At 41.8% G+C, this 25,518-nt stretch overlaps 2 protein-coding genes across 6 annotated transcripts; one reads left to right on the top strand and one right to left on the bottom strand.

Moving 5' to 3' along the window:
* Nucleotides 1–386: 386 nt before the first annotated feature.
* dnajb4 (DnaJ heat shock protein family (Hsp40) member B4) lies at nucleotides 387–5,384 on the bottom strand. Its single transcript, XM_068339907.1, has 3 exons — nucleotides 4,852–5,384; nucleotides 2,476–3,056; nucleotides 387–1,550 (listed from the first exon to the last, which is right to left on the bottom strand). The coding sequence occupies exons 1-3, from the start codon at nucleotides 5,060–5,062 to the stop codon at nucleotides 1,320–1,322; spliced, it is 1,023 nt and encodes a 340-aa protein (XP_068196008.1). The 5' UTR covers nucleotides 5,063–5,384; the 3' UTR covers nucleotides 387–1,319.
* A 9,102-nt stretch (nucleotides 5,385–14,486) lies between these two features.
* fubp1 (far upstream element (FUSE) binding protein 1) lies at nucleotides 14,487–24,426 on the top strand. Of its 5 annotated transcripts, none has more exons than XM_068340199.1 (21): nucleotides 14,487–14,626; nucleotides 15,236–15,326; nucleotides 16,528–16,563; nucleotides 16,704–16,740; nucleotides 16,826–16,872; nucleotides 16,960–17,031; nucleotides 17,130–17,187; nucleotides 17,391–17,553; nucleotides 17,668–17,766; nucleotides 17,944–18,048; nucleotides 18,126–18,228; nucleotides 18,483–18,722; nucleotides 18,863–19,023; nucleotides 19,108–19,259; nucleotides 19,357–19,433; nucleotides 19,552–19,677; nucleotides 19,998–20,072; nucleotides 20,472–20,534; nucleotides 21,228–21,391; nucleotides 23,384–23,428; nucleotides 23,874–24,426. In XM_068340199.1, the coding sequence occupies exons 1-21, from the start codon at nucleotides 14,534–14,536 to the stop codon at nucleotides 23,895–23,897; spliced, it is 2,031 nt and encodes a 676-aa protein (XP_068196300.1). In that variant the 5' UTR covers nucleotides 14,487–14,533; the 3' UTR covers nucleotides 23,898–24,426. The 5 variants fall into 5 exon arrangements, with proteins under 5 accessions (XP_068196300.1, XP_068196298.1, XP_068196304.1 ...); XM_068340197.1 differs by having other exon boundaries at nucleotides 15,236–15,359; XM_068340203.1 differs by lacking the exon at nucleotides 19,998–20,072 and having other exon boundaries at nucleotides 15,236–15,359.
* The last annotated feature ends 1,092 nt before the right edge of the window (nucleotides 24,427–25,518 follow it).

Here is a 25,518-nt window from a genome sequence, read left to right as displayed (position 1 = left end):
GGTTTTGTCATGGTGGAACTAGGGGTAGTTGATTCATTCATTTTCACAACTGCTTTATCCGTTGTAATGGGTAAGGAGGAGCTGGGGGCCTATCCAGCTGACTGAGGTTGTGAGCCGGGGGAAACTCCGGGCGCGACACCAGTGCACCGCTGAGCCACACAGAGCCACAGACAACCAAGCATACACAATCTTCCAGGATTAATAAAATATCTATCTACCTATCTATCTATCTATCTATCTATCTATCTATCTATCTATCTATCTATCTATCTATCTATCTATCTATCTATCTATCTATCTATCTATCTATCTATCTATTGTAAGAAATGCTAGAAATATGATCGTTTGAGTAAGAATTAAAAATTCATATTACAATTATGTAATATAAGGTTGTCAGTTTAATTAAGCACAAACACATTTCGTGGTGTTTCATTGCCACTCTCCTCTTAACTTTAAAACTAATGAATGCAAACTTCAGCAGCTCTACCATGGACCCGCCTCTGTGGGCTCCTGGATCATGATGAGTGATGTGGCGTCCCCTGATGAGAAAATGTAAAGGCCTCTGTGTTGGCAATTGATCACCAGCAGCTGAAAGCAGACAGCTGTATTTACACATTCATAGTTTTGCCATTAGTAGTACGTACTAAATTCAGTCAGTCTATTTATAATGTCAAGCTTTACAATAAAATATTTGTAATTGGTGAAAGATTCATCAGATATCTTCTAACAACTGAAACAATTATAATCATTTTATATGGAAATATTATTTAAAAGTCAAATTCAATATTTAAACATCAGTCTCTAAAACAAACACAAACACAATCTCCCCAGTTGAGCTCATTCTACTCTCTTTATGTTAACAATAGAGTCTAAATCGAGGCTTGCATCTTTCCATGACAAAATAGACATGAATGACAGTCAATCCTGTCAGTAATTAAACCTGTAAAATCTAAATTAAAGCAAAAAAATGCAAGTTTTCCCAGGACCATTGGGATGTTTTGGCAACGATAGATTCTTTCACTAATAAATATTTGCAACTGACAAAAAAAAGATAAAGTAAGTGTAACAAATATTCAGACATCAAATATGTACTTATCAGATATCAGAAACCCAGACAGTCTCTCACTTTAACTTAGATCAACTTTGTAGCATGCATGGTATTTATAAAAACACCTCGAGCTCAGAAATAGAAACTGCTCATTCGTGAGTAGGAGGTCCATCTGCGAACTGGTAGAACTGTCCTTGTGTATGTGTTTTTGTGAGTGCGTTTGGTAACGAGGATGAGTGTCATCGTGTGTTTATGGCCCCACTCCTTCATCCTAGGTTGGTAAATGCCGTTTCAGGACGTCCTTGGCGTTTCCGGGCAGTGTTTCAGGAAAGTTAACATCAAACTCCACCACCAGATCCCCCCTTTGCTCTGGGTTTTTGGGGAGGGGGAGACCCTGTCCAGCAACAGTCTTTCTCATGCCAGGCTTGACAACATCTGTTATCTTCATGTTGCATGTCTTCCCATCTATTGTGGAAACAGTAACTGAGCATCCGCACAATGACTGAAAAGACAGAAAATCAAAGTAAGAATCAGGGAAACCTTTACCCACTCAGGATCCACTGAGGGTGAAAACAATATGAAATGTTCACTTAGATTTACATTTTTACAATGGAATTATAATATATCTCTGCCTTATATAGCAGTGTTTGCAAATTCTCATTGAAAATTATTTGATATTCAAAGCAGTAGACTGCAATCTATTGTCTATGTCATTGTAAGTGTGTGACTAATTGTGTTAGTTTTGCTGATAAACATTTGATGACAGATATTGTTTTTATGGTAACAGGACATGGAGCTGACAGCTTAGAGTTAGGGTTAGGGTTACAAACTTAAAGAATTTCACTGAATTTTTAGCAAATGTTCTTCCTGACTTATATCATATAGACAGACGTTATAGTGTATCAACAACTTGATTATTTGTTACAATAATATTTCAACATTTCTCCAAATTTCTTTTTTAGAAACAATTGTTGAAGAAAGTGTAAAACACTGGCCAACTCTGGAAAAGCTAGTGGTGAAGCAGTGTAAGAAGCGGATCATATGACTGATTTAAAATGTTAGGCAGTCAGGTCTAACTCTGAGAGAAGGAGGAACCATATAAGTACATCTTTTCGTGGTGTGTGTGGGGGCAGCTTGTTATAGCTCCTATTTCTCAGTGTTGATTATCTAGATTATGTAAGTCCACTGCCAAAGTGTGCGGTTCAGTAATATGCTCATTCACCATGCTTACACTATCTAGGGAAAACAACTGCTCCAGGAGTCTACATTCAGTTTGTTGATTGTGATCAGGGTTTTTAAACTTGGTCACAATCTAAAATGAATGTGAGCTTGTTCTGAATCTTGCCCGTGTGACTGATCCATACATGAGACTCTATTAATACTGGTACTCTGAGTCAAAGAGGGTACCAAAATAAGAAATGCCTCACCTGTCGTAAGCTAACGCGTACAGGATACACAATGTTCGAACCCTCTCGTCTAAAGTGAGGGTGTGGTTTGTCCTTGATGACAAAAACAATGTCAGCAGGAATGGTACTGGCCGTCTCGTCTCCCTCACGAGGGAACGTGATCTTGGTTCCTTCCTTCCAGCCACGTTTGATCTCAATGGTGAGAATCTTATCCTCCGTGCGCATGGTTCTGCCATCCGGATTTAGTCTTTTTCTAGAGATTTTCATCCTCTTGGTGCAGCCGTGGAAAACCTCCTCCAGGGAGAGGCTTAGTTCGTGGATGATGGCCGGGTCCTGCTTCCGGCGTTGTTGGCCTCCAAGCCCCACATGACCATCCCGAGGGAATCCGTTGAGGTTGAAGCTCGTGAATGACCCGAAAGGGTCATTTCCCTCTACTTCCATGTCCTCATCATCTCTGCCATTGGCTTTCCGCCCAAAGAACATATCAAAAGGGTTTGAACCCCCAAAGAAAGTGGCAAAGGTGGCATGAGGGTCACCATGGAAGGTATAGGTGAAGGTACTGCCTGGTCCTTCACCAGTGGACCCGTTCCCTCCCTTGAGACCTGCAATGAAAGTAATTAATCGGTTATCCCTACATTACCTCTGTCTGCTAACCCTACTTCTCAGTGAGAAGAAGAAGGACAAATGGAAGCTAGGACACTTAAATCTGTACAAAACTGTGTATACAGTTTTTCTCTCTTATCCACTATTTATTACGATTTCTTTTTATCTCATCATTTTTAAATTCTCCTTATTCTGACATTCGCTATGGTTTTTTCCTCTTGAGCAGTACAACTATAAAGAAAACTGATTTCCCCACTCTGGATCAATAAAGTATGCATCGATATAGCATTTTACTCACACTCATAAGCAACTGTAAATAAGATAAAATCTGTGTGTGTGTTTGTGTGCGTATGTTTGTGTGTGTGTGTGTGTGTGTGTGTGTGTGTGTGTGTGTGTGTGTGTGTGTGTGTGTGTGTGTGTGTGTGTGTGTGTGTGTGTGTGTGTGTAAATATCTATTAGGCTGTAAATAAAAGCTGAGACTGTTTGTTAAGGAGCTGTGTAGTTGCTTTGGATACACACAGCTCTCAAATCATTCAGAAGAGCTAAAGCTGCTTTCTTTCATCAAAAAAACAAACATTTCTGATTTAGTAGCATCTTCATCTGCAATGAAATTGGTTATGTGTTTGCTACACATATGATTCTGAGAATACGCCTTACGCACTCACACAAACACACACACACACACACACACTCACTCACACACGCACACACAGCCTACACAAACACCAGACTGAAGCGGAGCTAACTAGTTAGCCAAATACTAGCTGACTTCAACAGCTTGTGAGGAACTTTCACTGTCTCGCTCTGAGCCAGGGCATTGTCACACACTGCTACCGTAATCTGAACACCTTGGAGATGACCACGCCCATATCTGGGGAGAAGATGTGTCAATCAATCAATATGGCTCAGGATATGTCAATCACTGTCAATCACTGCTGTTGTTACATCAAGACAGGAGCTGTGATAAAATGGATTGTTGTGATGCTGTGCAGCCAAAAATTCCAAAAGATTCCAAATATTTATTGATGCAGAAGGCGTTTGTTGTGGTAAGAGTTGGTAGGTTTAAGAAGGACCACTATATACAGTATATGTAGAGACCTGAAAAATGTGTATTTCATAATAGGACCCACTTATACCTGCATGCTCTCTTTGTTCCAGGTTCATTAAGCCTTTAAGAGAGTCATATTGCAGGCTATTCATGTACAGGCTTCATGGAGGGGTTCAACTGAATACATTTGTGTGCGACATCTTGTTTCACTCATGAAACCCATGATGAGCCCAAACCCTCACAAATGCAAATAGTAAAGGTAGAGTGATTAAAGAAAAGCACAATGTGACACCTTCGGTTTTCGATAGATGTAGAGCTGATCCTCTTTCTCACACCAAACATACTTCCCACCCATCACCATCTGGACTGAAAATTAAAGTAATACAGCTAAGATATATTATATGTAGGGCGTACTGATCAAAACAGGCACTTGTAGTCAAATTACATTTTTCTATTATACACATAAAATAAAATCTATTGTGGAAACCATGACAGTCCTTCATCTTATAATAAGGGTACCCCGACAGTAAACTCGTGTAGTAACACTATAATAACGTACAATAACAGCAGCTTTCTGTTCAGCTGGTGGCAGACTTGACAGCCAGCTATGATGCGCCTCCATCCAGGCTTTATAACGCTTTTATAGCGGTATACTGAAGGTCAGACGTCATTCTCTGTCTCTCACACACACACACGAACACGAACACACACACACACACACACAGTTAACATAAAAAACACATTACCTTCCTCTCCATACTGATCATAAACTTCTCTTTTCTTTGGATCGCTAAGGACTTCATACGCCTCGGCGATTTCTTTAAATTTCTCCTCGGCGGCAGTAGACTTGTTTTTGTCCGGATGCCATTTCAGAGCCTGTTTTCTGTAAGCTTTCTTAATATCTTCGTCCGTGGCTCCTTTAGAGATCCCCAGCGTTTTATAGTAATCCTTACCCATCTCTCACGGTTTGTCGACAAGAGGAATCAAAGCGACGGGTTCGTGGAGCAGCCTTTGCAGCGGAGCTGGACTGGACCTGGTCGGCAGCGAAACGGCCTCAATCTGGACTGACGGATCCCAAGAAGCCCCAAACTGATATCCGGAGCGGGATGAAAACCATTTAGAGACGGTTAGTCAACGCCGTGGACCTTCTGCTATTTATCTGGACTGGATGACGTCCTTAAATAGACACCGCTCCCCCTGCATCCACGACGCCAACGTCAGATACGACACAAGAAACGAAGCTGATCCAGTGAGCGGCGGTCCGTCCACAGTTCTGCCGGGATTACACCAGTTCAGAGTCGTGCTCAATGGCACTGTGGCTCAAAGGTTTCAAAGAATTATTACAAAATCATCATCATTCGTACTCATGGCCGCATTAACCAGTTATTATTATTTTGTAATTTGACTTTTATGAATAAACATGATGTTACAAATAAAAAAAATCAAATACACACACACACACACACACACACACACACACACACACACACACACACACACACACACACACACAAACGAGAAGCTTAAACCAAATGTACACACAATGTAAAAAACTGTTTCCAAAGAAGCTGTCAAGTTTGTAGAATACTTTATAAATTGAAATATTATGCAACAATTTGCATGGTGAGATGCCTTAGACAGGTCCTAACCCTGAACATGTTGTTGTATTGCATCTCTTCTTCAACACCAGCACAGTCTTTTAACAGACACCTGTTACAGCACTGTTACTTCTTCTTTTCCTTTCGGATCGCCACAGAAAATCGATTGCCTCCATCTAACCCTGTCTTCTGCATCCTCTTCTCTCACACCAACTACCTTCATGTCCTCTTTCACTACATCCATAAACCTCCTCTTTGGTCTTCCTCTAGGCCTCCTGCCTGGCAGTTCAAAACTCAGCATCCTTCTACCAATATATTCACTCTCTCCTCTGAACATGTCCAAACCATCTCAGTCTCTGACTCTATCTCCAAAACCTCTAACATGTGCTGTCCCTCTGATCCTATCCTGATCCTATCCTTCCTCGTCACTCCCAAAGAGAACCTCAGCATCTTAATCTCTGCTACCTCCAGCTCTGTCTCCTGTCTTTTCCTCATTGACACTGTCTCTAGACCAAACAACATCGCTGGTCTCACCACAGTTATGTACACCTTTCCTTTCAGTTTAGCTGAAACTCTTCTATCACACATCACACCTGACACTTTTCTCCACCCATTCCATCCTGCCTGTACACGCTTCTTCACCTCTTTTCCACATGCTCCATTGCTCTAGACTGTTGACCCTAAGTACTTCAAATCTTCCACCTTCTTGATCTCTTCTCCCTGTAACCTCACTCTTCCACTTGGGTCCCTCTCATTCACACACATGTACTCTGTCTTACTGCGGTTAACTTTCATTCCTCTCCTTTCCAGGACAAACCTCCACCTCTCTAGCTTTTCCTCCACCTGTTCCCTGCTCTCACTGCAGATCACAATGTCATCTGCAAACATCATAGTCCATGGAAATTCCTGTCTAACCTCGTCTGTCAGCCTGTCCATCACCATAGCAAACAAGAAGGGGCTCAGAGCTGATCCCTGATGCAGTCCCACCACCACCTGAACACCTCTGTCACACCTACAGCACACCTCACCACTGTCTTACAGTCCTCATACATGTCCAGACTTCCACATATAATACCACAGTTCCTCTCTGGGCACCCTGTCATAAGCTTTCTCCAGATCTACAAAAACACAATTCAGCTCCCTCTGGCCTTCTCTTTACTTCTCTATCAACATCCTCAAAGCAAATACTGCATCTGTAGTACTCTTTTTTTGGCATGAAACCATACTGCTGCTTACAAATGCTAGCTTCAACTACTCTTTCCCATAACTTCATTGTATGGCTCATCAGCCATTTTGAACCCTCCCCATATTGACATAAAGCCACCTTCTATCTGTATTACCTTTTCCCACACTCTTATCGACTGTTTAAAGCACTTTTGTGTCTCACAGAAGTCCGTGACTCATGGAACGAATCGCACTTCTGGATCCCGTCAGCCCATAGAATTTGCGTATGGTATTACGTGACTGCCTACCAAAAATCCATGATGAGTTGAAGTCTTGAGCATTGATGCACGAATGCGCGAGGGCGCACTGTATAGCGACTTACAATCAGTGCATTCAACGTAGGACAAACACTGATCACTTCCAATAAAAGGGTGAACAAGTCAATCAAATAATAATAACTACAATAACGAGAATTAGTGGTTGGGGATTTCTGATCTAGGGGTAACAGGAGACAATGACACCTGAAGTGCGTTCCGGACGTGTGGTCTACTCCGCAGTTTGGTTTTCTTTACAGTCACTGCAGAAAATCCTGCTTCACAAAGACAAGAGTTTGGAAAATGAAGCAGGGTTTTCGATACTTTTTGGGCGATCTCAGGATAATCTGCCTTGACTTTAATCCAGAACTCTGGCACAGCTGTGGGTGTTTAATTTAGGGGTAACAGCTGGTAACCTGTCACGTGACCGAGACTTGTCAAGCAGGACGGACACATGCATTCGTCTGAGCGTCATTCTGCACAGACATCACTTTTCAAAATAAAACATCTTTAGACTAATAAAAAAAAAAAAGAAAGTCAAATTTTCTGTGCTACCCGGTACCTAATGTCCCACAACCTGGTACCAGGTCGTGGGACTTGGTGCTTTGGGACCACGGACATACGCGGATGTAACAGAGAAATGGGTAATTTTTCAAAATAAAAGATCTATCACATTCCGAAATAAATAAAATGGAAGTAATGTAAGTTATTTATTCTTTCTGTACGGCCCAGTACCAAATGACCCACAGACCGATTCCGGTCCGCAGCCTGGGGATTGGGGACCGCTGCTGTGGAGTATTGGCTCGGTCTTAATGAGGCGATTGATGCAGCTGAGGAAGTCGCATTGTTATACCACTGTGGGGTGATAGGTGGGTCCCCATGAAGTTCACCAACTGTTTGGTGCGGCAGTGGCTCAATGGTAGAGTGGGTGGTAGAGCGGGTCGTCCAATGTTCCTAAGATTGGCAGTTTGATTCCCGCTCCCACCCAAATAAACACCCGGAGTGTGAGCTGAAAGTGGGAGGTGTCAGCTCACCTTTGGTGCACTGTCGAGGCGCCTCTGAGCGAGGCGCCCCCGAGCGAGGAGCCCCTGAGCAAGGCGCCCCTGAGCAAGGCACCCCTGAGCAAGGTGCTGTCCCCCTTCACAAGTTACTCATTTGGGGCAGCCCCTACAAAGGGGCTGCCCGCCTTTCTACCTCCCCCTTCATGCCTACAGGCCCCATTGTGTGTGTGTGTGCATGTGCTACAGGGGGCTGTACAAACTAACATGTATGCATGCATTTGCAGTATTTACTAACTAGGGTGTGCTCTTAATTTCCATTCAGGGATCAGACCAGTATATAAAAAATGGTTGACAGGTCGAAGCCATTGGCTTGTAAAATTCCCGTCCACTGAATCAACAACATCTCTCTCATTGCAAGACATTATCAACCAAATTCATACATTGCATGCCACATTTCACAGTGACATTTTTTCACAGGCATGACACATGCAGTTTAATAAGTCATAACAATGTAAGACTTAAATAGTCATTTACGTCAGAAATATAACCTTGCAAAGTCACGTTTTTCAAAAGCTTTATTAAAGGTAGATAGAGTTCCTAGATTCCTAACTTTGTTGTCCACTTTTTTCCATAGTTTGACACCACGGATTACAACTCAACACTGTCCTGGGAATGCTTTGGGATACCCCAGTCAGAGCTGGTGAATGTGGCCAAGGAAAGGGAAGTTTGGCGCTCCCTGTTGAAGCTGCTGCCCCCGCGACTCGATTCTGGATAAGCGGTGGAAGATGGATGGATGGATGATTTATGTGAGCTCCATAATGTTTATTGTTGTAGCCCAGTTGAGAAAACTAGAGGTTTAAACTAAAGGAGCCCTTAATTTCTTAATATAGTATTTAAGAGAACTAAACTCAAAACGGTAACAAGAGTTACTAGGAGAATAAAAGTAATTTAGTTGGGAATATGAGTTGTTAACTGAGAGTTAATACTGGATAATTCAAAGCGTGATGAGTAAACAGTCCTAAGGTATTCATTTTAATATTGAAAAGACTGATTTAAGCAGAGATTACGGAGGATGGTTTTATGTGGTGTGAATGTGGTATGAGTGGATGCTGGAGATTGGTTGTGAAGGTGTTCCAGTCTGTGCCACCTGCGGGCATTGGCTGGGGGCCGGAGGAGATGGCAGGAAAAGATGGAAGAGAAAAAGCGGGAAGGAGAGACAGATTGTGGGAAAATAGATAGATTGGACGGACTAGTACTCAGGGCAGCGTGGTTCATGTTTTCCCTGCAAGAGTAACGTTGAGACAACAATTAATCTTTCGGTGGGCAAGTAGCTCATTGTTTTGTGGACAACATTAACAGCAAGAGGAGTAAACACCGGGTCCCGGTGTGTCAGCGGGGATCAGCGGAGCGAGAGGTGGATTGGCCGGGCAACCCTTGTATCTACGAGACGTCAGCTTGGAGGAGGTTGTCGCGGAGAGACTGTTTCCCTTTACATTGGCCGTTGGACACGTTTGGCGCAAGTAATGTAGGTCGGAGTTGATTCTACAGTGTCTACTAGAAACTGCGAGTTGTACTGTAATTGTCGGATTCTACTGAGGACCGCGTATTTGCCCAACGGAGCGACGCACAGGCCATCATGGATGGGGTGTGTGTGTGTAGTGTGTGTGCGTGTAGGCCCACAATTTGTGTTAAAGGTGTATTGTTATCTTTTCAAGTCCATTTCAATGTCATGATACATTTTATAGGTTAAGTTCAACTGATATATAAATAAATATAATTGATTAAAAGTTAATGGCATCATTTGAGTAAACCTACATTTTGGAGGAGTCCATATCTTATGGTCATTTTGGTGTTAAGGGTAATAAATACTACGAGAGAGAGATAGGGGACCAGTGTTGAGTATTTGGGGAAATCTTTGAGTGGATTATATAATTTAGGAAGTAAGTCAGGTTTACAATTCACGGTTTGGTAAGATCATCCATTGGTGAGTGGATTGAGGTAAAAACATATTGTGTTCACTCTTTAAAGTTTTAAAGCCTTGTGTCAAATTCTTGGCATTTCATTGTATTTTCTCCTTTCATTTAAGATTTTATTTTATTTCGTTTCATAAAGGGGTTTTCTTCTAAATTTAAAACAAAACCAAGACATCATTTCAGTAAAGAGCTTCCTTTAAATTTAACAGCTGTTGTCTGGGTCAGTTATTTCATTATTACTCGAACTCAATACACCCCATGTCCAATGGGGGCGCTACATTGTGAATAATTCTTATGGCTTTTTTGTGGGTCAAAAATAAAGATTGTAAGCCACTTTTAAATGTGTTTCCCCATACTTTCCTCATAGTAGTTATGATAGGGCAGGAGTAATGCACAATAATTATATCAAGCGCCTTCTGATTTAATAGTTTTTGAGTTTTCCAAAGTATGGATAGACTTCTGGCTAACTTTTTTTGCAATTGTCTTACATGAGGTTTCCAATTTAGCATCTTATCAATAATCACTCCTCGCATTTTGAATTCAGCAACCCGCTCAATATTAACTTCATTCAGGACCTTGATATTAATGTTGTGTTAGATAGATAGATAGATAGATAGATAGATAGATAGATAGATAGATAGATAGATAGATAGATAGATAGATAGATAGATAGATAGATAGATAGATAGATAGATAGATAGATAGATAGATAGATAGATAGATAGATAGATAGATAGATAGATAGATAGATAGATAGATACTTTATTAATCCCGGAGGAAATTGCATTGAGGAAACTGCAGCTTGCTCGCGCATGCGCAGAAGAGTCACAGCTTTGTTTGCAGCTTTTCTTCCCAAATAACATATATTTAGTTCTTTTTAGGTTCAAGGATAATTAATTTATATCAAACCATAATTGCAGCTTGGCCAATTCCTCATGTACTGTAACGGTATGTATGTCATTTCCTTTGCAAAGGATGACATAGCCGCAAGAGAACACAAGTCAGTGTTTTATTGTGCCGGTCCCAAGCCTGGATAAATACAGAGGGTTGTGTCAGGAAGGGCATCTGACGTAAAACTTTTGCCAAATCGAGCAGGCGAATCAAACCTATGACTTCCAACCCGATCAGTTGAGGCAGTTAACAACGGCCGCCATCGGTGCTGTTGACCTACAGGGTGCCAGTGGAAATTGGACTACTGTTGGTCGAAGAAGGCGAGGAGGAAAGTGTGTTTGTAGGAAAAGAGAGAAGAGGAACGCCAAGAGTATAGGACTGAGAGTAGGGATGTTGAATGTTGGAACTATGACAGGAAAAGGTAGAGAGTTGGTTGACATGATGCACAGGAGGGAGGTAGATAATGTATACTGTGTGTCCAGGAGACCAGGTGGAAAGGTAGCAAGGTTAGAGTTTAGGAGCAGGGTTCAAGTTGTTCTATCATGGTGCAGATAGGACATGTACAGACTTCAATGGACATGTTGGTGCAGGAAACAGAGGTGATGAGGAGGTGATGGGCAGGTTTGGTTTCCAGGAGAGGAATGCAGAAGGACAGATGGTGGTTGACTTTGCAAAAAGGATAGAAATGGCTATGGTGAATACTTCCAGAAGAGGCAGGAACATAGGGGGACCTATAAGAGTGGAGGTAGGAGCACACAGGTAGACTACATCTTGTGTAGACGGTGTAATCTGAAGGAGATCAGTGACTGCAAAGTAGTGGTAGACAAGAGTGTAGCCAAACAGCATAGGATGGTGGTGTGTAGGATGACACATGAAAGTAGATAAGGACACTTGGTGGTTGAATGAGGAGGTGCAGGAATGTATACAAAGAAAGAGGTTAGCTAAGAAGTGGGACACTGAGAGGACTGAGGAGAGTAGACAGCAGTACAGGGAGATACAGCGTAATGTGAAGTTAGAGGTAGCAGAGGCCAAACAAGAAGCTTATGATGACTTGTGTGCTAGGTTATACAGTAAGGAGGGAGAGACTGATCTATACAGGTTAGCAAGACAGAGAGACAGAGATGGGAAGGACGTGTGGCAGGTTTAGGTGATTAAGGATAGGGATGGAAGTCTATTGACAGGCGCCAGTAGTGTGATGGGAAGATGGAAAGAGTACTTTGAAGAGTTGATGAATGAGGAAAATGAGAGAGAACAAAGACTAGAAAAGGTGGATATTGTAGACCAGGAAGTAACAAAGATTAGTCAGGATGAAGTGAGGAGGGCATTGAAGAGGATGAAGAATGGTAAGTCACTCGGTCCTGATGATATACCTGTGGAGGTATGGAAGTGTCTAGGAGAGGTGGCAGTAGCGTTTCTGACTGGTTTGTTCAACAGGATCTTAGATAGTGAGATGATGCCTCAGGAATGGAGGAGAAGTGTGCTGGTGCCCATTTTTAAGAACAAGGGAGATGTGCAGAGGAACTACAGAGGAATAAAGCTGATACAATGAATACAATGAAGTTATGGGAAAGAGTAGTTGAAACTAGACTAAAGGCAGAAATGAGCATTTGTGAACAGCAGTACAGTTGCATGACAAAAAAGAATACTACAGATGCAGTATTTGCTTTGAGGATGTTGATAGAAAAGTACAGAGAAGGCAAGAGGGAGCTGCATTGTGTTTTTGTAGATCTGGAGAAAGCTTATGACAGGATGCTCAGAGAGGAACTGTGGTATTGAAAGAGGAAGTCTGGAGTGGCAGAGAAGTATTTTAGAGAGATGCAGGACATGTATGAGGACTGTAAGACAGTGGTGAGATGTGCAGGACATGTATGAGGACTGTAAGACAGTGATGAGATGTGCTGTAGGTGTGACAGCACATCTCACCAGTTCAACTTTGAGGTTTGGATTGCATCTGGGATCAGCTCTGAGCCCATTGTGATCTGTAGTGAGAGCAAGGAAGCTAGAGAGGTGGAGGTTTGTCCTAGAAAGGAATGAAGGTTAGCCGCAGTAAGACAGAGTACATGTGTGTGAATGAGAGGGACCCAAGTGGAAGAGTGAGGTTACAGGGAGAAGAGATCAAGAAAGTGGAAGATTTTAAGTACTTAGGGTCAACAGTCTAGAGCAATGGAGAGTGTGGAAAAGAGGTGAAGAAGTGTGTACCGGCAGGATGGAACGGGTGGAGAAAAGTGTCAGGTGTGATGTGTGATAGAAGAATTTCAGCTAAAATGAAAGGTGGACAAAACTGTGGTGAGACCAGCGATGTTGTTTGGTCTAGAGACAGTATGACTGAGGAAAAGACAGGAGACAGAGCTGGAGGTAGCAGAGATTAAGATGCTGAGGTTCTCTTTGGGAGTGACCAGGATGGATAGGATCAGGGAGGAGTACATCAGAGGGACAGCACATGTTAGAGGTTTTGGTGATAAAGTCAGTGAGGCCAGACTGAGATGGTTTGGACATGTCCACAGGAGAGATAGTCATACTATATTGGTAGAAGGATGCTGAGTTTTGAACAAGGCAGGAGGCCTAGAGGAAGACCGACGAGGAGGTTTATGGATGTAGTGAAAGAGGACATGAAGGTAGTTGGTGTGAGAGAAGAGGATGCCGGAGACAGGGATGAATGGAGACAATTGATTTGCTGTGGCAACCCCTGGGAAAAGAAGAAGATGGGGAGGGTTCATAAACCTTTAAATTACCATAAATAATAAGATAAATAGTTCATCGCTCTATCGCTGAATTCGTCAATCACCTGCGGTTCCTTGAACATATTAACCGCGACGAACAAGAGCTGTAGTTGTAGTTGTCCAGTCATCTGGAAGTACCTCCTGACCACCCAGAGCCTGTCTTAACTCCTTCCTAAAAGTTATGCAACACTCGTCCTTTTTCAGATTCCACCATTTCGTCATCTCCTCTGCCTTTGCCCTCTTCATCTTCCTCACCACCAGAATCATCCTACACATCACCATCCTATGCTGTTTGGCTACACTCTCACCTACTACTACTTTACAGTCACTGATCTCCTTCAGATTACACCGTCTACACAAGATGTACACGGGTTGCACACTGTCCAAAAAGTTCAATTTTTGACCCATCAGTCCACAGAATATTTCTCTCCCATGGATGCCATTTTTGGCCAGTGTAGAGTGGAGCCGTGAAGACCGACCTTAACTGAGGCCAGTGGGGCCTGCAGTTCTTTGGATATTTTTATTGGTTCTGAATCAGTCACGTGGTATCATTAGGTCATCAAGTTCAGGTCATCCCCTAAATGAAGCAAGCGTCCATACACACATCACAGGGAAACGCCCCCTCCCTCACTCGGCACACGCTTCGAAGTCTCGATACGAAACGTCACATCAGTAGTTATCGCGATACTTTGTTTTCCCCTCCACTTCCTGTCACCGTAAGCCGCCATCTTGTTGCGTCGAAGAAGAGAAAGCGTAGTGCTGTAGACATGGCGGATTACAGTAGCGTGGCTCCCCCATCCTCTAACCCCGGTGGCGGCATGAACGATGCTTTTAAAGACGCTTTACAGCGAGCACGACAGGTAAAAAGTCACTGTTATTTAACATTCCTTGCATTTTAATCTGAAAATTATTTTCATCGTTGCGTATAGCAACACGTCTGGCTAAGCTAAAAAAAAAAAAAAAACCAGAGGAGCGACCGTCTATGTAGGTTCTCAGTTATCCCGGTCATGGTTGTCCACAGTTTTTTAAATCAATCCACTGGACTTTAGGAAAGAACTGAAGGAGCTTCGTGGATGAACTTTCTTTAAGTCCAATGGATTGATTTAAACAGCTTCGGACAAACGAGCGACCACTTGGTGTTCGTGAATAAACGGAAGTGATACGTCACGAAATGAAGGCGAATTCAGAAATGATCCGTGCAGAGTGTATTTAATAAATTAGGCAATGACAAACGTTCGTATTTAATTATTTCAAGAACCATTAGTGTAATTTCCTCTGGCAGAAAAATTTGAAATGCTCACTTTCCTTTGTTGGTTCCGCTACCCGTACATGTGCAGGCCCCAGCCAGAGGCGTCGAACTCGGGCAAAATGAGCAGCAAATAAATCATCGAAACACATTCACGAATGTATTTTGAGCAGCAAATATATACATATATATATGATAAATAAAATTTATTTATTTGTAACAGATAGCAGCAAAAATTGGTGGAGATGGCGTTGCGGCACCCCCAAGCAATGATTTTGGCTATGGAGGCCAGAAAAGGCCCTTGGAGGACGCTGGTGGGTATTTTCCCATGCCTAACCTGAATATCGGTCAGTGACTCAAATCGATTCAGTGCAAGTTGAAATAGTTAGTGCTTGCCAGTGTTTTTCTCTATAAGTACATAAAAAATTATAATTACATGTATATACTCCTAATTATTTTGTGTCTTAACGTCAAATATATTGGTATGCATTTTCATAAACAAGTATTTACATGTAGTGCTTACTAACCAGTTTTATTTCATTAATTTGCTTTATTTAACTCCATGCCATTTGTTAGTTGCTGCATGTGATTAGCAATTTCTTTGTCATCACAACTCCCTCTCCTCAATCCTGAACAAATTTCATTACGTAATAGACTCGGCTAACAGGGCCTTTGAGAAAATTGATAAGTCTAGGAATGTCTAATAATTAATGAGGCACAATACTTTGTATGCCAGGTTGCTACTTTACCATGTCTGTTCTAAATTTTATATCAGTTTGCATCATTATCCGCTGGATTTTTTTAGTTTATTATGCAATGATGGGTAGTTTGAAATAATATATTCTAAAAAATCTGGTTTTAAAAAGTTCAACAGCTGTGTTGTCCATATTTTATGTAAGTGTTTATAAAAATGTGATGCAGTGATATTTGCGTAAGTGATAATTCAACAACATGTGTATTAGTTTCCTGTTATGTTCTTATTTGGGTCTAATTAATTACATTTGTAATCTGACCCTCTTGTTGAAGTTTTTCTTATAGATGTTAAGGAGCTGCAGAGTTCTAATTTTTAATGGTTGATTTATGTATCCAAAGTCAGGCTGTATAACCACTTTTGTAAAAGGACATAGCATTTGTTTCAATTTTTAAAAAATGCATTTTTGTGAGCAGAATTCAGTATTTCATGGAAAAAATTAATCTTGTAGAACAGAGTCAACCTCTACAATGTGCCAGATCTTTTTCTGATTGATCTCATTCAACAATCTAGAGTGAGGTGGTCCCATCTTTTTGATAACATCAGACATTGTTTTAGTGTCTGTCTCAATTAGACAACTGTTTGAGGTATTTTACGTATGTAGATATAGCTTACGGAGTTGCATTCGATATGATGAGCTGTAGTTTATGGCAAACATCCTTTTCCTTGACCATTTAGTTTTCAGGCTGTAGTGGACAGACAATAATGTATTTCTAGGTATGATAAGAGATACTTATGCTGGCTATTATGTCATGTTGTCACAGACCAACCAGAGACAAAGAAAGTGGCAACAAATGATGGTAAGTTACCTCATGGTTTATGTGGTCAGTTATGTACAGTATGTAGCTGGACATTTGGGTTAATGTTTGCCTAAAAAAGTTATCAGACATTTTGTACTCAGTCAAATATTTTTTCTAATGTCCTGTAATGTGTTTTTCAGCCTTTTCAGCGATGGGAGGAATGGGTGGCGCCCCAAGGTAAATATTTTGGTTTACTGAAGGATTATTGTTTTTCCACAAGTGGTTATCATTTCACAGCTCACTTTGATTTTTTTACTCTCAGATCAATATCAGAGGAATTCAAGGTTCCCGATGGAATGGTTGGATTCAGTAAGTTTCACCTCAGACGCTTCACAGTTTACTTGATAATTGGATAATGTTATTGAATCTGGGGCTAATGCACCTTTTTTCTTGAAGTAATTGGAAGAGGAGGGGAACAAATATCACGCCTGCAACAGGAATCTGGATGTAAAATACAGATTGCACCTGGTAAGTTTGTGACTTAATAGCATTGCTAATTTCACTTATACCAAGTGGTTTTCCTTATTATTCTGAGGTATGCATTAAACAACCTTATTTTGTTGTAGACAGTGGAGGGATGCCAGATAGATCAGTCACGTTGACAGGGCCGCCAGAGTCCATCCAGTAAGTGTTGTCCTCTTTTCAGTTTCCTCATTTGATGATAATCTCATTTAACACCATGTAAGTCGTTTTAGAGCCAGCACTGGCTTTTTTAATAGTTAACAGCTGTAATTTAATTTCACTGGCTCACATTAATGTTTTGGGTGAATGAATGTAAATATTATCTGAACTTTCAGGCTTTATATATCTTTTTTTCCTCTCATCAGGACTGCAAAAAGGCTACTGACAGAAATAGTAGAGAAGGGGCGTCCAGCTCCAGCATTCAACCACAATGATGGCCCAGGAATGACTGTCCAGGAGATTATGGTCCCTGCCTCAAAAGCCGGACTTGTCATTGGGAAGGGAGGGGAGACCATCAAAAGCCTTCAGGTTGGTGTCCATCAGAGTAGCTTGGTGATCAATTCACCAGAGGGAATGTTTTTCAACCATTTTCAAATTTGACATATACACAATAATAACATCTGTTACTATTTTAACCTGCAGGAAAGAGCAGGAGTCAAGATGGTCATGATCCAAGATGGACCGCAAAACACCGGTGCAGACAAGCCACTCCGCATTTCAGGAGAACCCTTTAAAGTTCAGGTGTGTTTTGAATTGTGTGAAATGTCCTATTAACAATATCAGGCTGTGACACTTTATAGTGTTTTTATTTGATCTGTATTAGAGCTATTTCTATCCCGTTTCCAACATCCAAAATCTTGTTTGACTAACAGATAAGTGAGTGTTTCTGTAATTTCATATACCATAATTTCTCTTTAGCAAGCCACAGAGATGGTGATGGAACTGATCAGAGACCAAGGCTTCAGGGAGCAGAGGGGCGAGTATGGTTCACGAGTCGGAGGGGGAGCAGGAGATAGCTTGGATGTGAGTATTCGCAATAGGTTAAATGTGTTCATTTACATACATGGGTTTGAGTCAATATTGTGTTGTTTGTTGTGTAGGTTCCAGTCCCGCGGTTTGCCGTGGGGATTGTGATCGGCAGAAACGGAGAAATGATCAAGAAAATACAGAATGACACAGGAGTCCGGATTCAGTTTAAACCAGGCAAGTGATTAGAACCCTTTAGCAATATCTAAATCCTCTCAGACACAGTTAGAGTGCGTCCGGTCTATGATGAGAACTCATGCACCACGCTGAGAAGCTGATGTATATCCCTAACCCTAAACCTATCTGAGACCTGAACACAAAAACACTGGAGAAACATGGTGGATTGGCAGTTCAACAACTGAAGTACCTTTTGAGCTGATTTGAGAACTGAGTGTGAAGATGGCCCCTAATTTTCTACTTCCTCCCTCCAGATGATGGCAGCAAACCCGACAGGATAGCACAGATCATGGGCCCACCTGACCATGCTCAGCATGCAGCAGAAATTATATCGGATCTGCTGAGGAGTGTCCAAGCTGGCGGGCCTCCAGGGCACGGTGGTGGTAGAGGCCGCGGTCGCGGGCAGGGGAACTGGAACATGGGCCCACCTGGTGGCCTGCAGGAATTCTCTTTCACCGTACCGACCATGAAGACTGGCCTCATCATCGGAAAAGGCAGGTTACATCCTCAGCAGCAGGGTTCCCTTGACACTTTTTAGGCACTTTTTAACTGTGAATCAGATAGATGTTTGCTCAATTTTTGGTTGGTAGTTAAATTTAGGTGTGTTTTTTGTAAATGTTTTTGAATTGTTCAGGTGGGGAGACGATCAAGGGCATCAGCCAACAGTCTGGAGCTAGAATTGAGCTCCAGAGGAATCCACCTCCCAACTCTGATCCTAACATTAAGATGTTCACAGTCCGTGGCTCCCATCAGCAGATTGACTATGCCAGGCAGCTGGTGGAGGAGAAAATAGGGGTGAGACACTTAATCTGTTTAAGGATGCAAAGATAGACGGTCTTCTCTTCGTGTTTATTTATCAGGATCTCTTTGTGTTTCAAGGGACCGGTCACTCCAATGGGTGGCCCGCATGGCCCACCTGGTCCACATGGTGGTCCAGGCCCACATGGTCCCCCAGGGCCACCTGGCCCCCCTGGTGCTCCCATGGGACCGTACAACCCTGGACCATACAACCAGGGGCCCCCAGGGCCGCAGTAAGTACCTCATTATTAAAGATTTTAGTGTTGCATTGATTATAATGACTCGAGTAGAGCTGTTGCAAGGTTATCGCTTTTTATTTTCTTTCATCAGTGGTCCTCCTGCACCTTACCAGCCTCAGGGTTGGGGCAATGGCTACCCACACTGGCAACAGGGACAGCCTGATCCAAGTGTGTACTGACATCTTAATTTTTTAACAAAGTAATCAGTAACTAGATGATACTAACTACATGTGTGGTGTAGTTTAGTTTGTGATGCTGCTATGCTAACAACAAACTTTGTGTGCAGATAAAGCAGCAGCTGATGCTAATGCAGCAGCGTGGGCAGCCTACTATGCTCAGTACAGCCAGCAGCCGCAAGCTCCTATGACCCCGACTAGTGGAGCTCCTGGCACCACCCAATCCAATGGCCAAGGTAACTAGTGTTTGTCTGCCAGGAGTCTGTTCCTTAAAGAGGCATAAAACGTTCAGGCGAGTGCAGAGCAGTGTAGCACAATACTTTTACGTCATTAGTGTCCTATGCTCACGTCTGCCTGGTGTCACTGACAGGAGATGAGTTGGTTTTGTTTTTCGTAAGTGACTTTGCCTCTGCAAAAAACAAACCTTTTTTTAACATTACCCCAGGGGCAGGATAGTTTTCCTCCGCCATCCTTAGGCTGAGAACTCGATCCAGGCAGGTGGAGGACAAACTGCTGAGAATGATTCACTAATTACAAGTACCGTTTTTTTTAACAGGTGACCCACAGGCTGCAGGTCAGAGTGGACAGGCAGATTACTCCAAGGCCTGGGAGGAATATTACAAGAAAATGGGTATATGAACGTAGCTTCAGTGTACATCTATTTAACACAAGGCGGTCTAAACAGCGACAAGGCTCTCAATCGGCTTCCTTTTCAGGTTTGGGTATTTCAGTACTGCTGGCCTGCTGTGGAGCGTTTTCAGTGTGCATCCACTTGGTTTAACATCTTATGCCTGTGCTGTTTAGACTGCAACACTTTGGCAATCTACAGGACTGAGCTGTCGACATAAAACCACCTTAATGAGTCGAGAGCATTTTCTTAAGTTAGGGCTTTACCAACACTGATGGCAGGGTTATGCCATGTGCCACGAATGTCTGTAGATTTAGTTGATGCAATGTCGGTTGAATGTTGTGAATTTGTTTGAGATTTCATCTGACGCTTTAATGATACATCTTTCCCTTCTCTTTGTAGGTCAACAGAGTCAACAGCCTCAGGACTACACAAAAGCCTGGGAGGAGTATTACAAGAAACAAGGTTGGTGTTCTTGACACAACTCGTGCGGATTACATGTCCTTCCTGGTGTCTTAATTTAAGATTTTGGAATGAAATGAAATCAACTTGAATGATCCCTGTAGGAAATTTATTTTTTCACTTTAGTGTTTGTTAATCACATGCATATGTATGTGTGTTCTGTGGTTCTGAAAAAGTCTCTTGGATGAGAGACTAAACATCTTCAAGAACTTTCTTAAAGTCCAGTGGATTGATATAAACAGCATTTGGATAACCATGACCTGGATAACTGAGAACCTACAGACATTGGGAAATATCTCAGAATAAAGTCGAGGATGACACTACTGACTGTTGGATGGATGGAGAGCTGCATAGTAGAGGGCTGGTTGCGTGTACCTGTCTTATCCGTCCTGGTTCGCTGCTGTCTTCTGTGTTCTGTTGTTTGAGGTGGAGTCTCCTGTAACTGTGAAGTGAATTGTGCTGAAGGGTGGCTGTATTTTTCCTACAGCCCTCTATAGTAGAGGAGCTGCCCTCTCAGCCACCCAATAGAATGGCAGAAGGTTTCTGACCTGTCACCTACAGAAAGTGGTGTTGGGTTCGTTCCCCTTCTTATAAATATCCGTACCAGTCATTTGTATGCGCTGAGCGATGGTTGATCATAATTCTTTCCTTTGTGATTATCCTTGGCACCCATTGGTTTCCTGATTTACTCCCCAGGTCAAGCAGCCCCCCAGGCACCAGCAGCTACTGCCGCCGCTGCCTCCCAACCTGGAGGTCAGCCAGATTACAGCGCTGCCTGGGCAGAGTACTACCGACAGCATGCCGCCTATTACGGTGCAGCCAACCCTCAGTCGATGGGTTCAGCACCACAAGCCCCTCAGGTATGCCTCCAAAAAGAATCCTCGCTCTACATCCATTGAACACATGATTTTGTGCCCTAACCGCCTTTATTCCTCAGGTCTAACAGGGTTCCAGTGACTGCAGCAGCTTCAAAAACTTAATCTGAACTTTTTCTCCCCTACACAGGCTTTTAACTTTTAATTTTGGGAAGCTGAGTCTACTGTTTCTGCTGTTAACATGCAATGTATCTTCTATGTATTTTTTTGCACAGGGCCAGTAATGTGAAGTGGACATAAAGTAAATGCTACATTGTCGAAACAAAATCCTTTGTTAAATGTTTGGATGCAGACGCCTTGATGAAGATCTTAAATTTCCTTGGTTTCAAAGTGTTTCACATAGATGGCAGATTACCCGGCGATCACGTCCTCTTTCAGTTTTTTGTTGTTTTTTTTTTCATGTAAATGCTTTGTTTTTAGTGAGGCAATTATACATATGGTCATTCCAGCCCTGTATTGACATTTAATGTGGTTAGAAGTCATGTTTATTAAATTGTAGACATTTCCATGTAAATCATCTCAGTTTTAAAATGCTATTGCCTGTTGTGTTTTTGCAATAAAACAAACTGAAACCTCCTGTGTTGGTAAGTTGGGGTGGTTTTAAACCAAAGGGGTTGATTAACATCTGTAAGTTTTGTTTTTTCTTTTATGGGACATTTTACTTTTTGAAAATTCAAGCCATGTGTGGGATGCATTGTCCAAATAAGATTGCTTCAGAATTGTGCTGTCCTGTCTCTCTCCAACTGTCTGTAAGATTCGTAGATAAATTATGTGTGCAGTGATCCTGAGTGGTTCAGACCAACAAACGTCCTGTTGATAGACTTGACTTTTTCTTTTCCTGACATTGCTCTGATGTCAGACGTAGACAGATGTTTGTCATGAGGGAGGTGACAGGTATCTATTTACTATGTACTCATGCATTTGACTCCGTTGCTGTGGCGCTCTTAAAATCTTTGCCTGGTTTGCAGACTTTGTTGAGGTAGTATGCACTGTATATTGCCTTGGACACTTCCTCCTCCACAGGCAAGTTTAGAAAAGCGGTAAGCAAGTATTTTTCTTATTATGTTGCCCAGAAACGTGGTTGCAAGAAATGTTGCATATTTTTAGTGTTGCGTATATTTTTTGTGCTGTTCTTTTTCCAGGACAGTCAGGTAAATTGTATCGAAAAATGCATTGAAACATTTGTCTTGCCCATTTGAAATTGCGAACTAACTCATGTACAAATTTGTTTGTTAAAATGTTTTTAAAATATAAAAACACTGCAAAAATCGTTTTTGCTGTACCCATTCTGTTAGTGTTTATCCAGTATAAGAACGTAGATGTTGTAGGGTCGGGTGTGGTTAAGCGATCTTCATCCTTCACTTGAGCCCTCCTATACTGTAAGTACAAAACTGATTAAGCGATTCCTGCCTTTTTGATGCTTTGATTAACTGCAAACTACGTATTTTTGTCAAATATTGTCATTTTTCCCATGTTCCTGGGTAAGTATGAAATGTTCTGAGGCGGAATAGGGTGTTGGAGATTTGTCTGACTCATTGATTTCATTCAGACTTTGCATCATGTTGACATTTTCGTAGATTGTGTGGGTAGCATTTCAGTGTTATTTGCAATTCTGATCTGATAGTTTGAATGTCAGCGCTCAAAACATTTGGTAAGAACTGTTTAAGGATGTCAGTGTGGTTGTTGAACATTTTGAATTCCTGATCTTAAGTGCCACTGTCTAGTTGACTGATTTTTTTAAATGCTTGTTTCTTCGAAGTCTTATCAATCAACTCTGGTGTAATATCCTCAGACTTGTGCCATAAATACATGTATGTCCTATATGAGCATGTGGAATGCTAATGGAGGAAGTGCTTCTGACTAGCTCAGTATTGAGTTTGAGTGAGCATTGTTGTGAGAGGCTGTTGATATAAGATATAAAAAAAAGTCTGAATTGTTCACTGATGGCAAACAGTGCAATATATTTGATCTTTGCAGTGTCATCCCAGACCTTGCACCTTAGGTTCTGCTGCAAAAACGCAGGTAAGCAAAACCTAAGGAAGTGTTTCGTCCAGTGACATGACCGGTTATCCATTTAAAGAAATGCTTACCTGTATCTTCAATATGCCTCAATACATTTATGCGTAGTCCTAAGCAAATGTGCCAGATTTCTAAAGTAACGAACCGCATGAAATGACTGAATGACTTGTTACATGCAGTTGACAATGACCATCCAGAAAAGGTTTTAGTCAAGGTTTATTGTTGTATGTTCTTCATGATTCTAGTTATCCTGGTAATTCTGAGTGATATTGGTTTATTATACTGCATGCATTGCAAACCTGTTGCAAATTAGCAATGAGGTCAGCTGGAAGGTTAAAACGGTGAAGTACGTAATTTCTTCTAAAATTTTTGACGTGGTGTGAATCTGCCTTCAAGTGCAGTGCAAATCTACTATTGAAACGCTGCTGCCTTCACTTCTCGCTCACAGTGTTGGAGGATGCTGCAAGCTTAGATCATAGAATCAGGCCCTGTCGTAGTTTGTCCCCAAAAGGAGGAATCCTTTGTGTCAAACCCACTGCTGAACATAGACCATTCAAGAGCTCCAGTGATAAGGTAAAACAGCAATGCAATGAAATTTAAATTCTGTGATTGCAAAGTGTCGGTCAATTACATGTTTTTCTAGCTCAGGTCAACTATTTAATCAATGCTTTAGCGTATTTAGGGTTTTAATCGGTAACCTTGAGTCAATAGGAATGCTTTTGAACGTTGGATGAGGACAGGAACTAACTAGCTTCATTACATATGCACCTTGATTTGCAGTAAATTTAGGTTCAGTGTAAACCACCTTGTAGTTAAAAGGTTTTTTTTCTGTACGGGGGAGATCTTGCTGTTTCAACAGTTCATGGGGGTGTAGGAGAGGAGCATGCCTTGGAGGTAAAGAAAGTTTGATGCGCTGTATATGACATTAGTCTTTCAGTTTGTTTTTGAATCATCTTTTCTGAATTGAAATGTTACCATGTTCATTAATAAAGATGTGATAAACTGGATGGTTTTGGAATTTCATTTAAATTGTAAAAAATTGTCAACTGTACAGCACATCCCGTCTTCATTTATGCACAGTGAATAAGCATGTATTAATGCCTTCAGTGTTCTCAGATCTAATTAAATATTTACGACCCCGTCTACGGAAGCAAAATAAAACAACCCAAGGTTGATCAGCGGGTAAAGTGATTTATTAAGCATTGAGAATTTGGGATTCATTTAACAGATGAATAACAACGAACAAAAAAGGGCTAGTGGGTGCTAGGAATAAATGTTTCGATATAAACTAAAATGCCCACAATTAAATCAAAAATAAGAGTCATCTTCTTCAGTCTAACGTGAACAAGAACAAAAGCCATATACCCAATGAAACGACTTGTAGCACACATCACAGAAACTTACAAAAACTACAGTCACTTGTCAATACAACCAACCAAGAGCCACACAGTGACAAGCCACGCCTATCATCCGAGCAGACCTCTGAGAGGGCGTGGCCAGGAGTCCAGCAAGCCACCAATCGGAGCCGAGCAACTGAGCACACAGGTGAGAGAGGGATTGCAAATGAAACCGAACCATACAGGCATAGCTGCACCCACACCTGTAGTATTTTATAGTTTAAATTATCATAAACAGGTCCAAACTTTAATGACATAAACACCCTTCAAAGTGTTGGTCTTTTTGAATGAGTGGATTTTTGTACTATTTGATTTAGTTTAACATAAAAATGCAGTTTTAGTAGAAAAGATTAATTCTTTCCCATCCAATCATTTAGGATTAGGACAGTCCTCTATGGGTTCATTCCTGCCATGAATCCACTGACAGGCAGAGCAGATGTAGAGTTAAGTATGAAACACGATAAAACACGGGCATTTGGCGCAGTGCTCCCCAACACCTAGTTCTTTGGGTCAGTTGGTAGCAAGGCTGCACAGAAAGAATACATAATTTACCGGTTCTGGTGGTGGTTGGTGTTGCCTCAGCTTTGAACCTTTGTGAGGTGTGGTCAGTGCTATTCATAGTCCAATGGCCATTGTAAAAACCCATCTGACTCCTCAACGATGGTTAATAGGAATGCCAGGAGGTGTCAATGGGGG

The sequence above is a fragment of the Antennarius striatus genome, chromosome 18, assembly GCF_040054535.1.
Source record: "Antennarius striatus isolate MH-2024 chromosome 18, ASM4005453v1, whole genome shotgun sequence".
NCBI classification, from domain to species: Eukaryota; Metazoa; Chordata; class Actinopteri; order Lophiiformes; family Antennariidae; genus Antennarius; species Antennarius striatus.
Note: the sequence above shows the minus strand (reverse complement) of the source record. Positions and strands in the feature narration are given on the sequence as shown.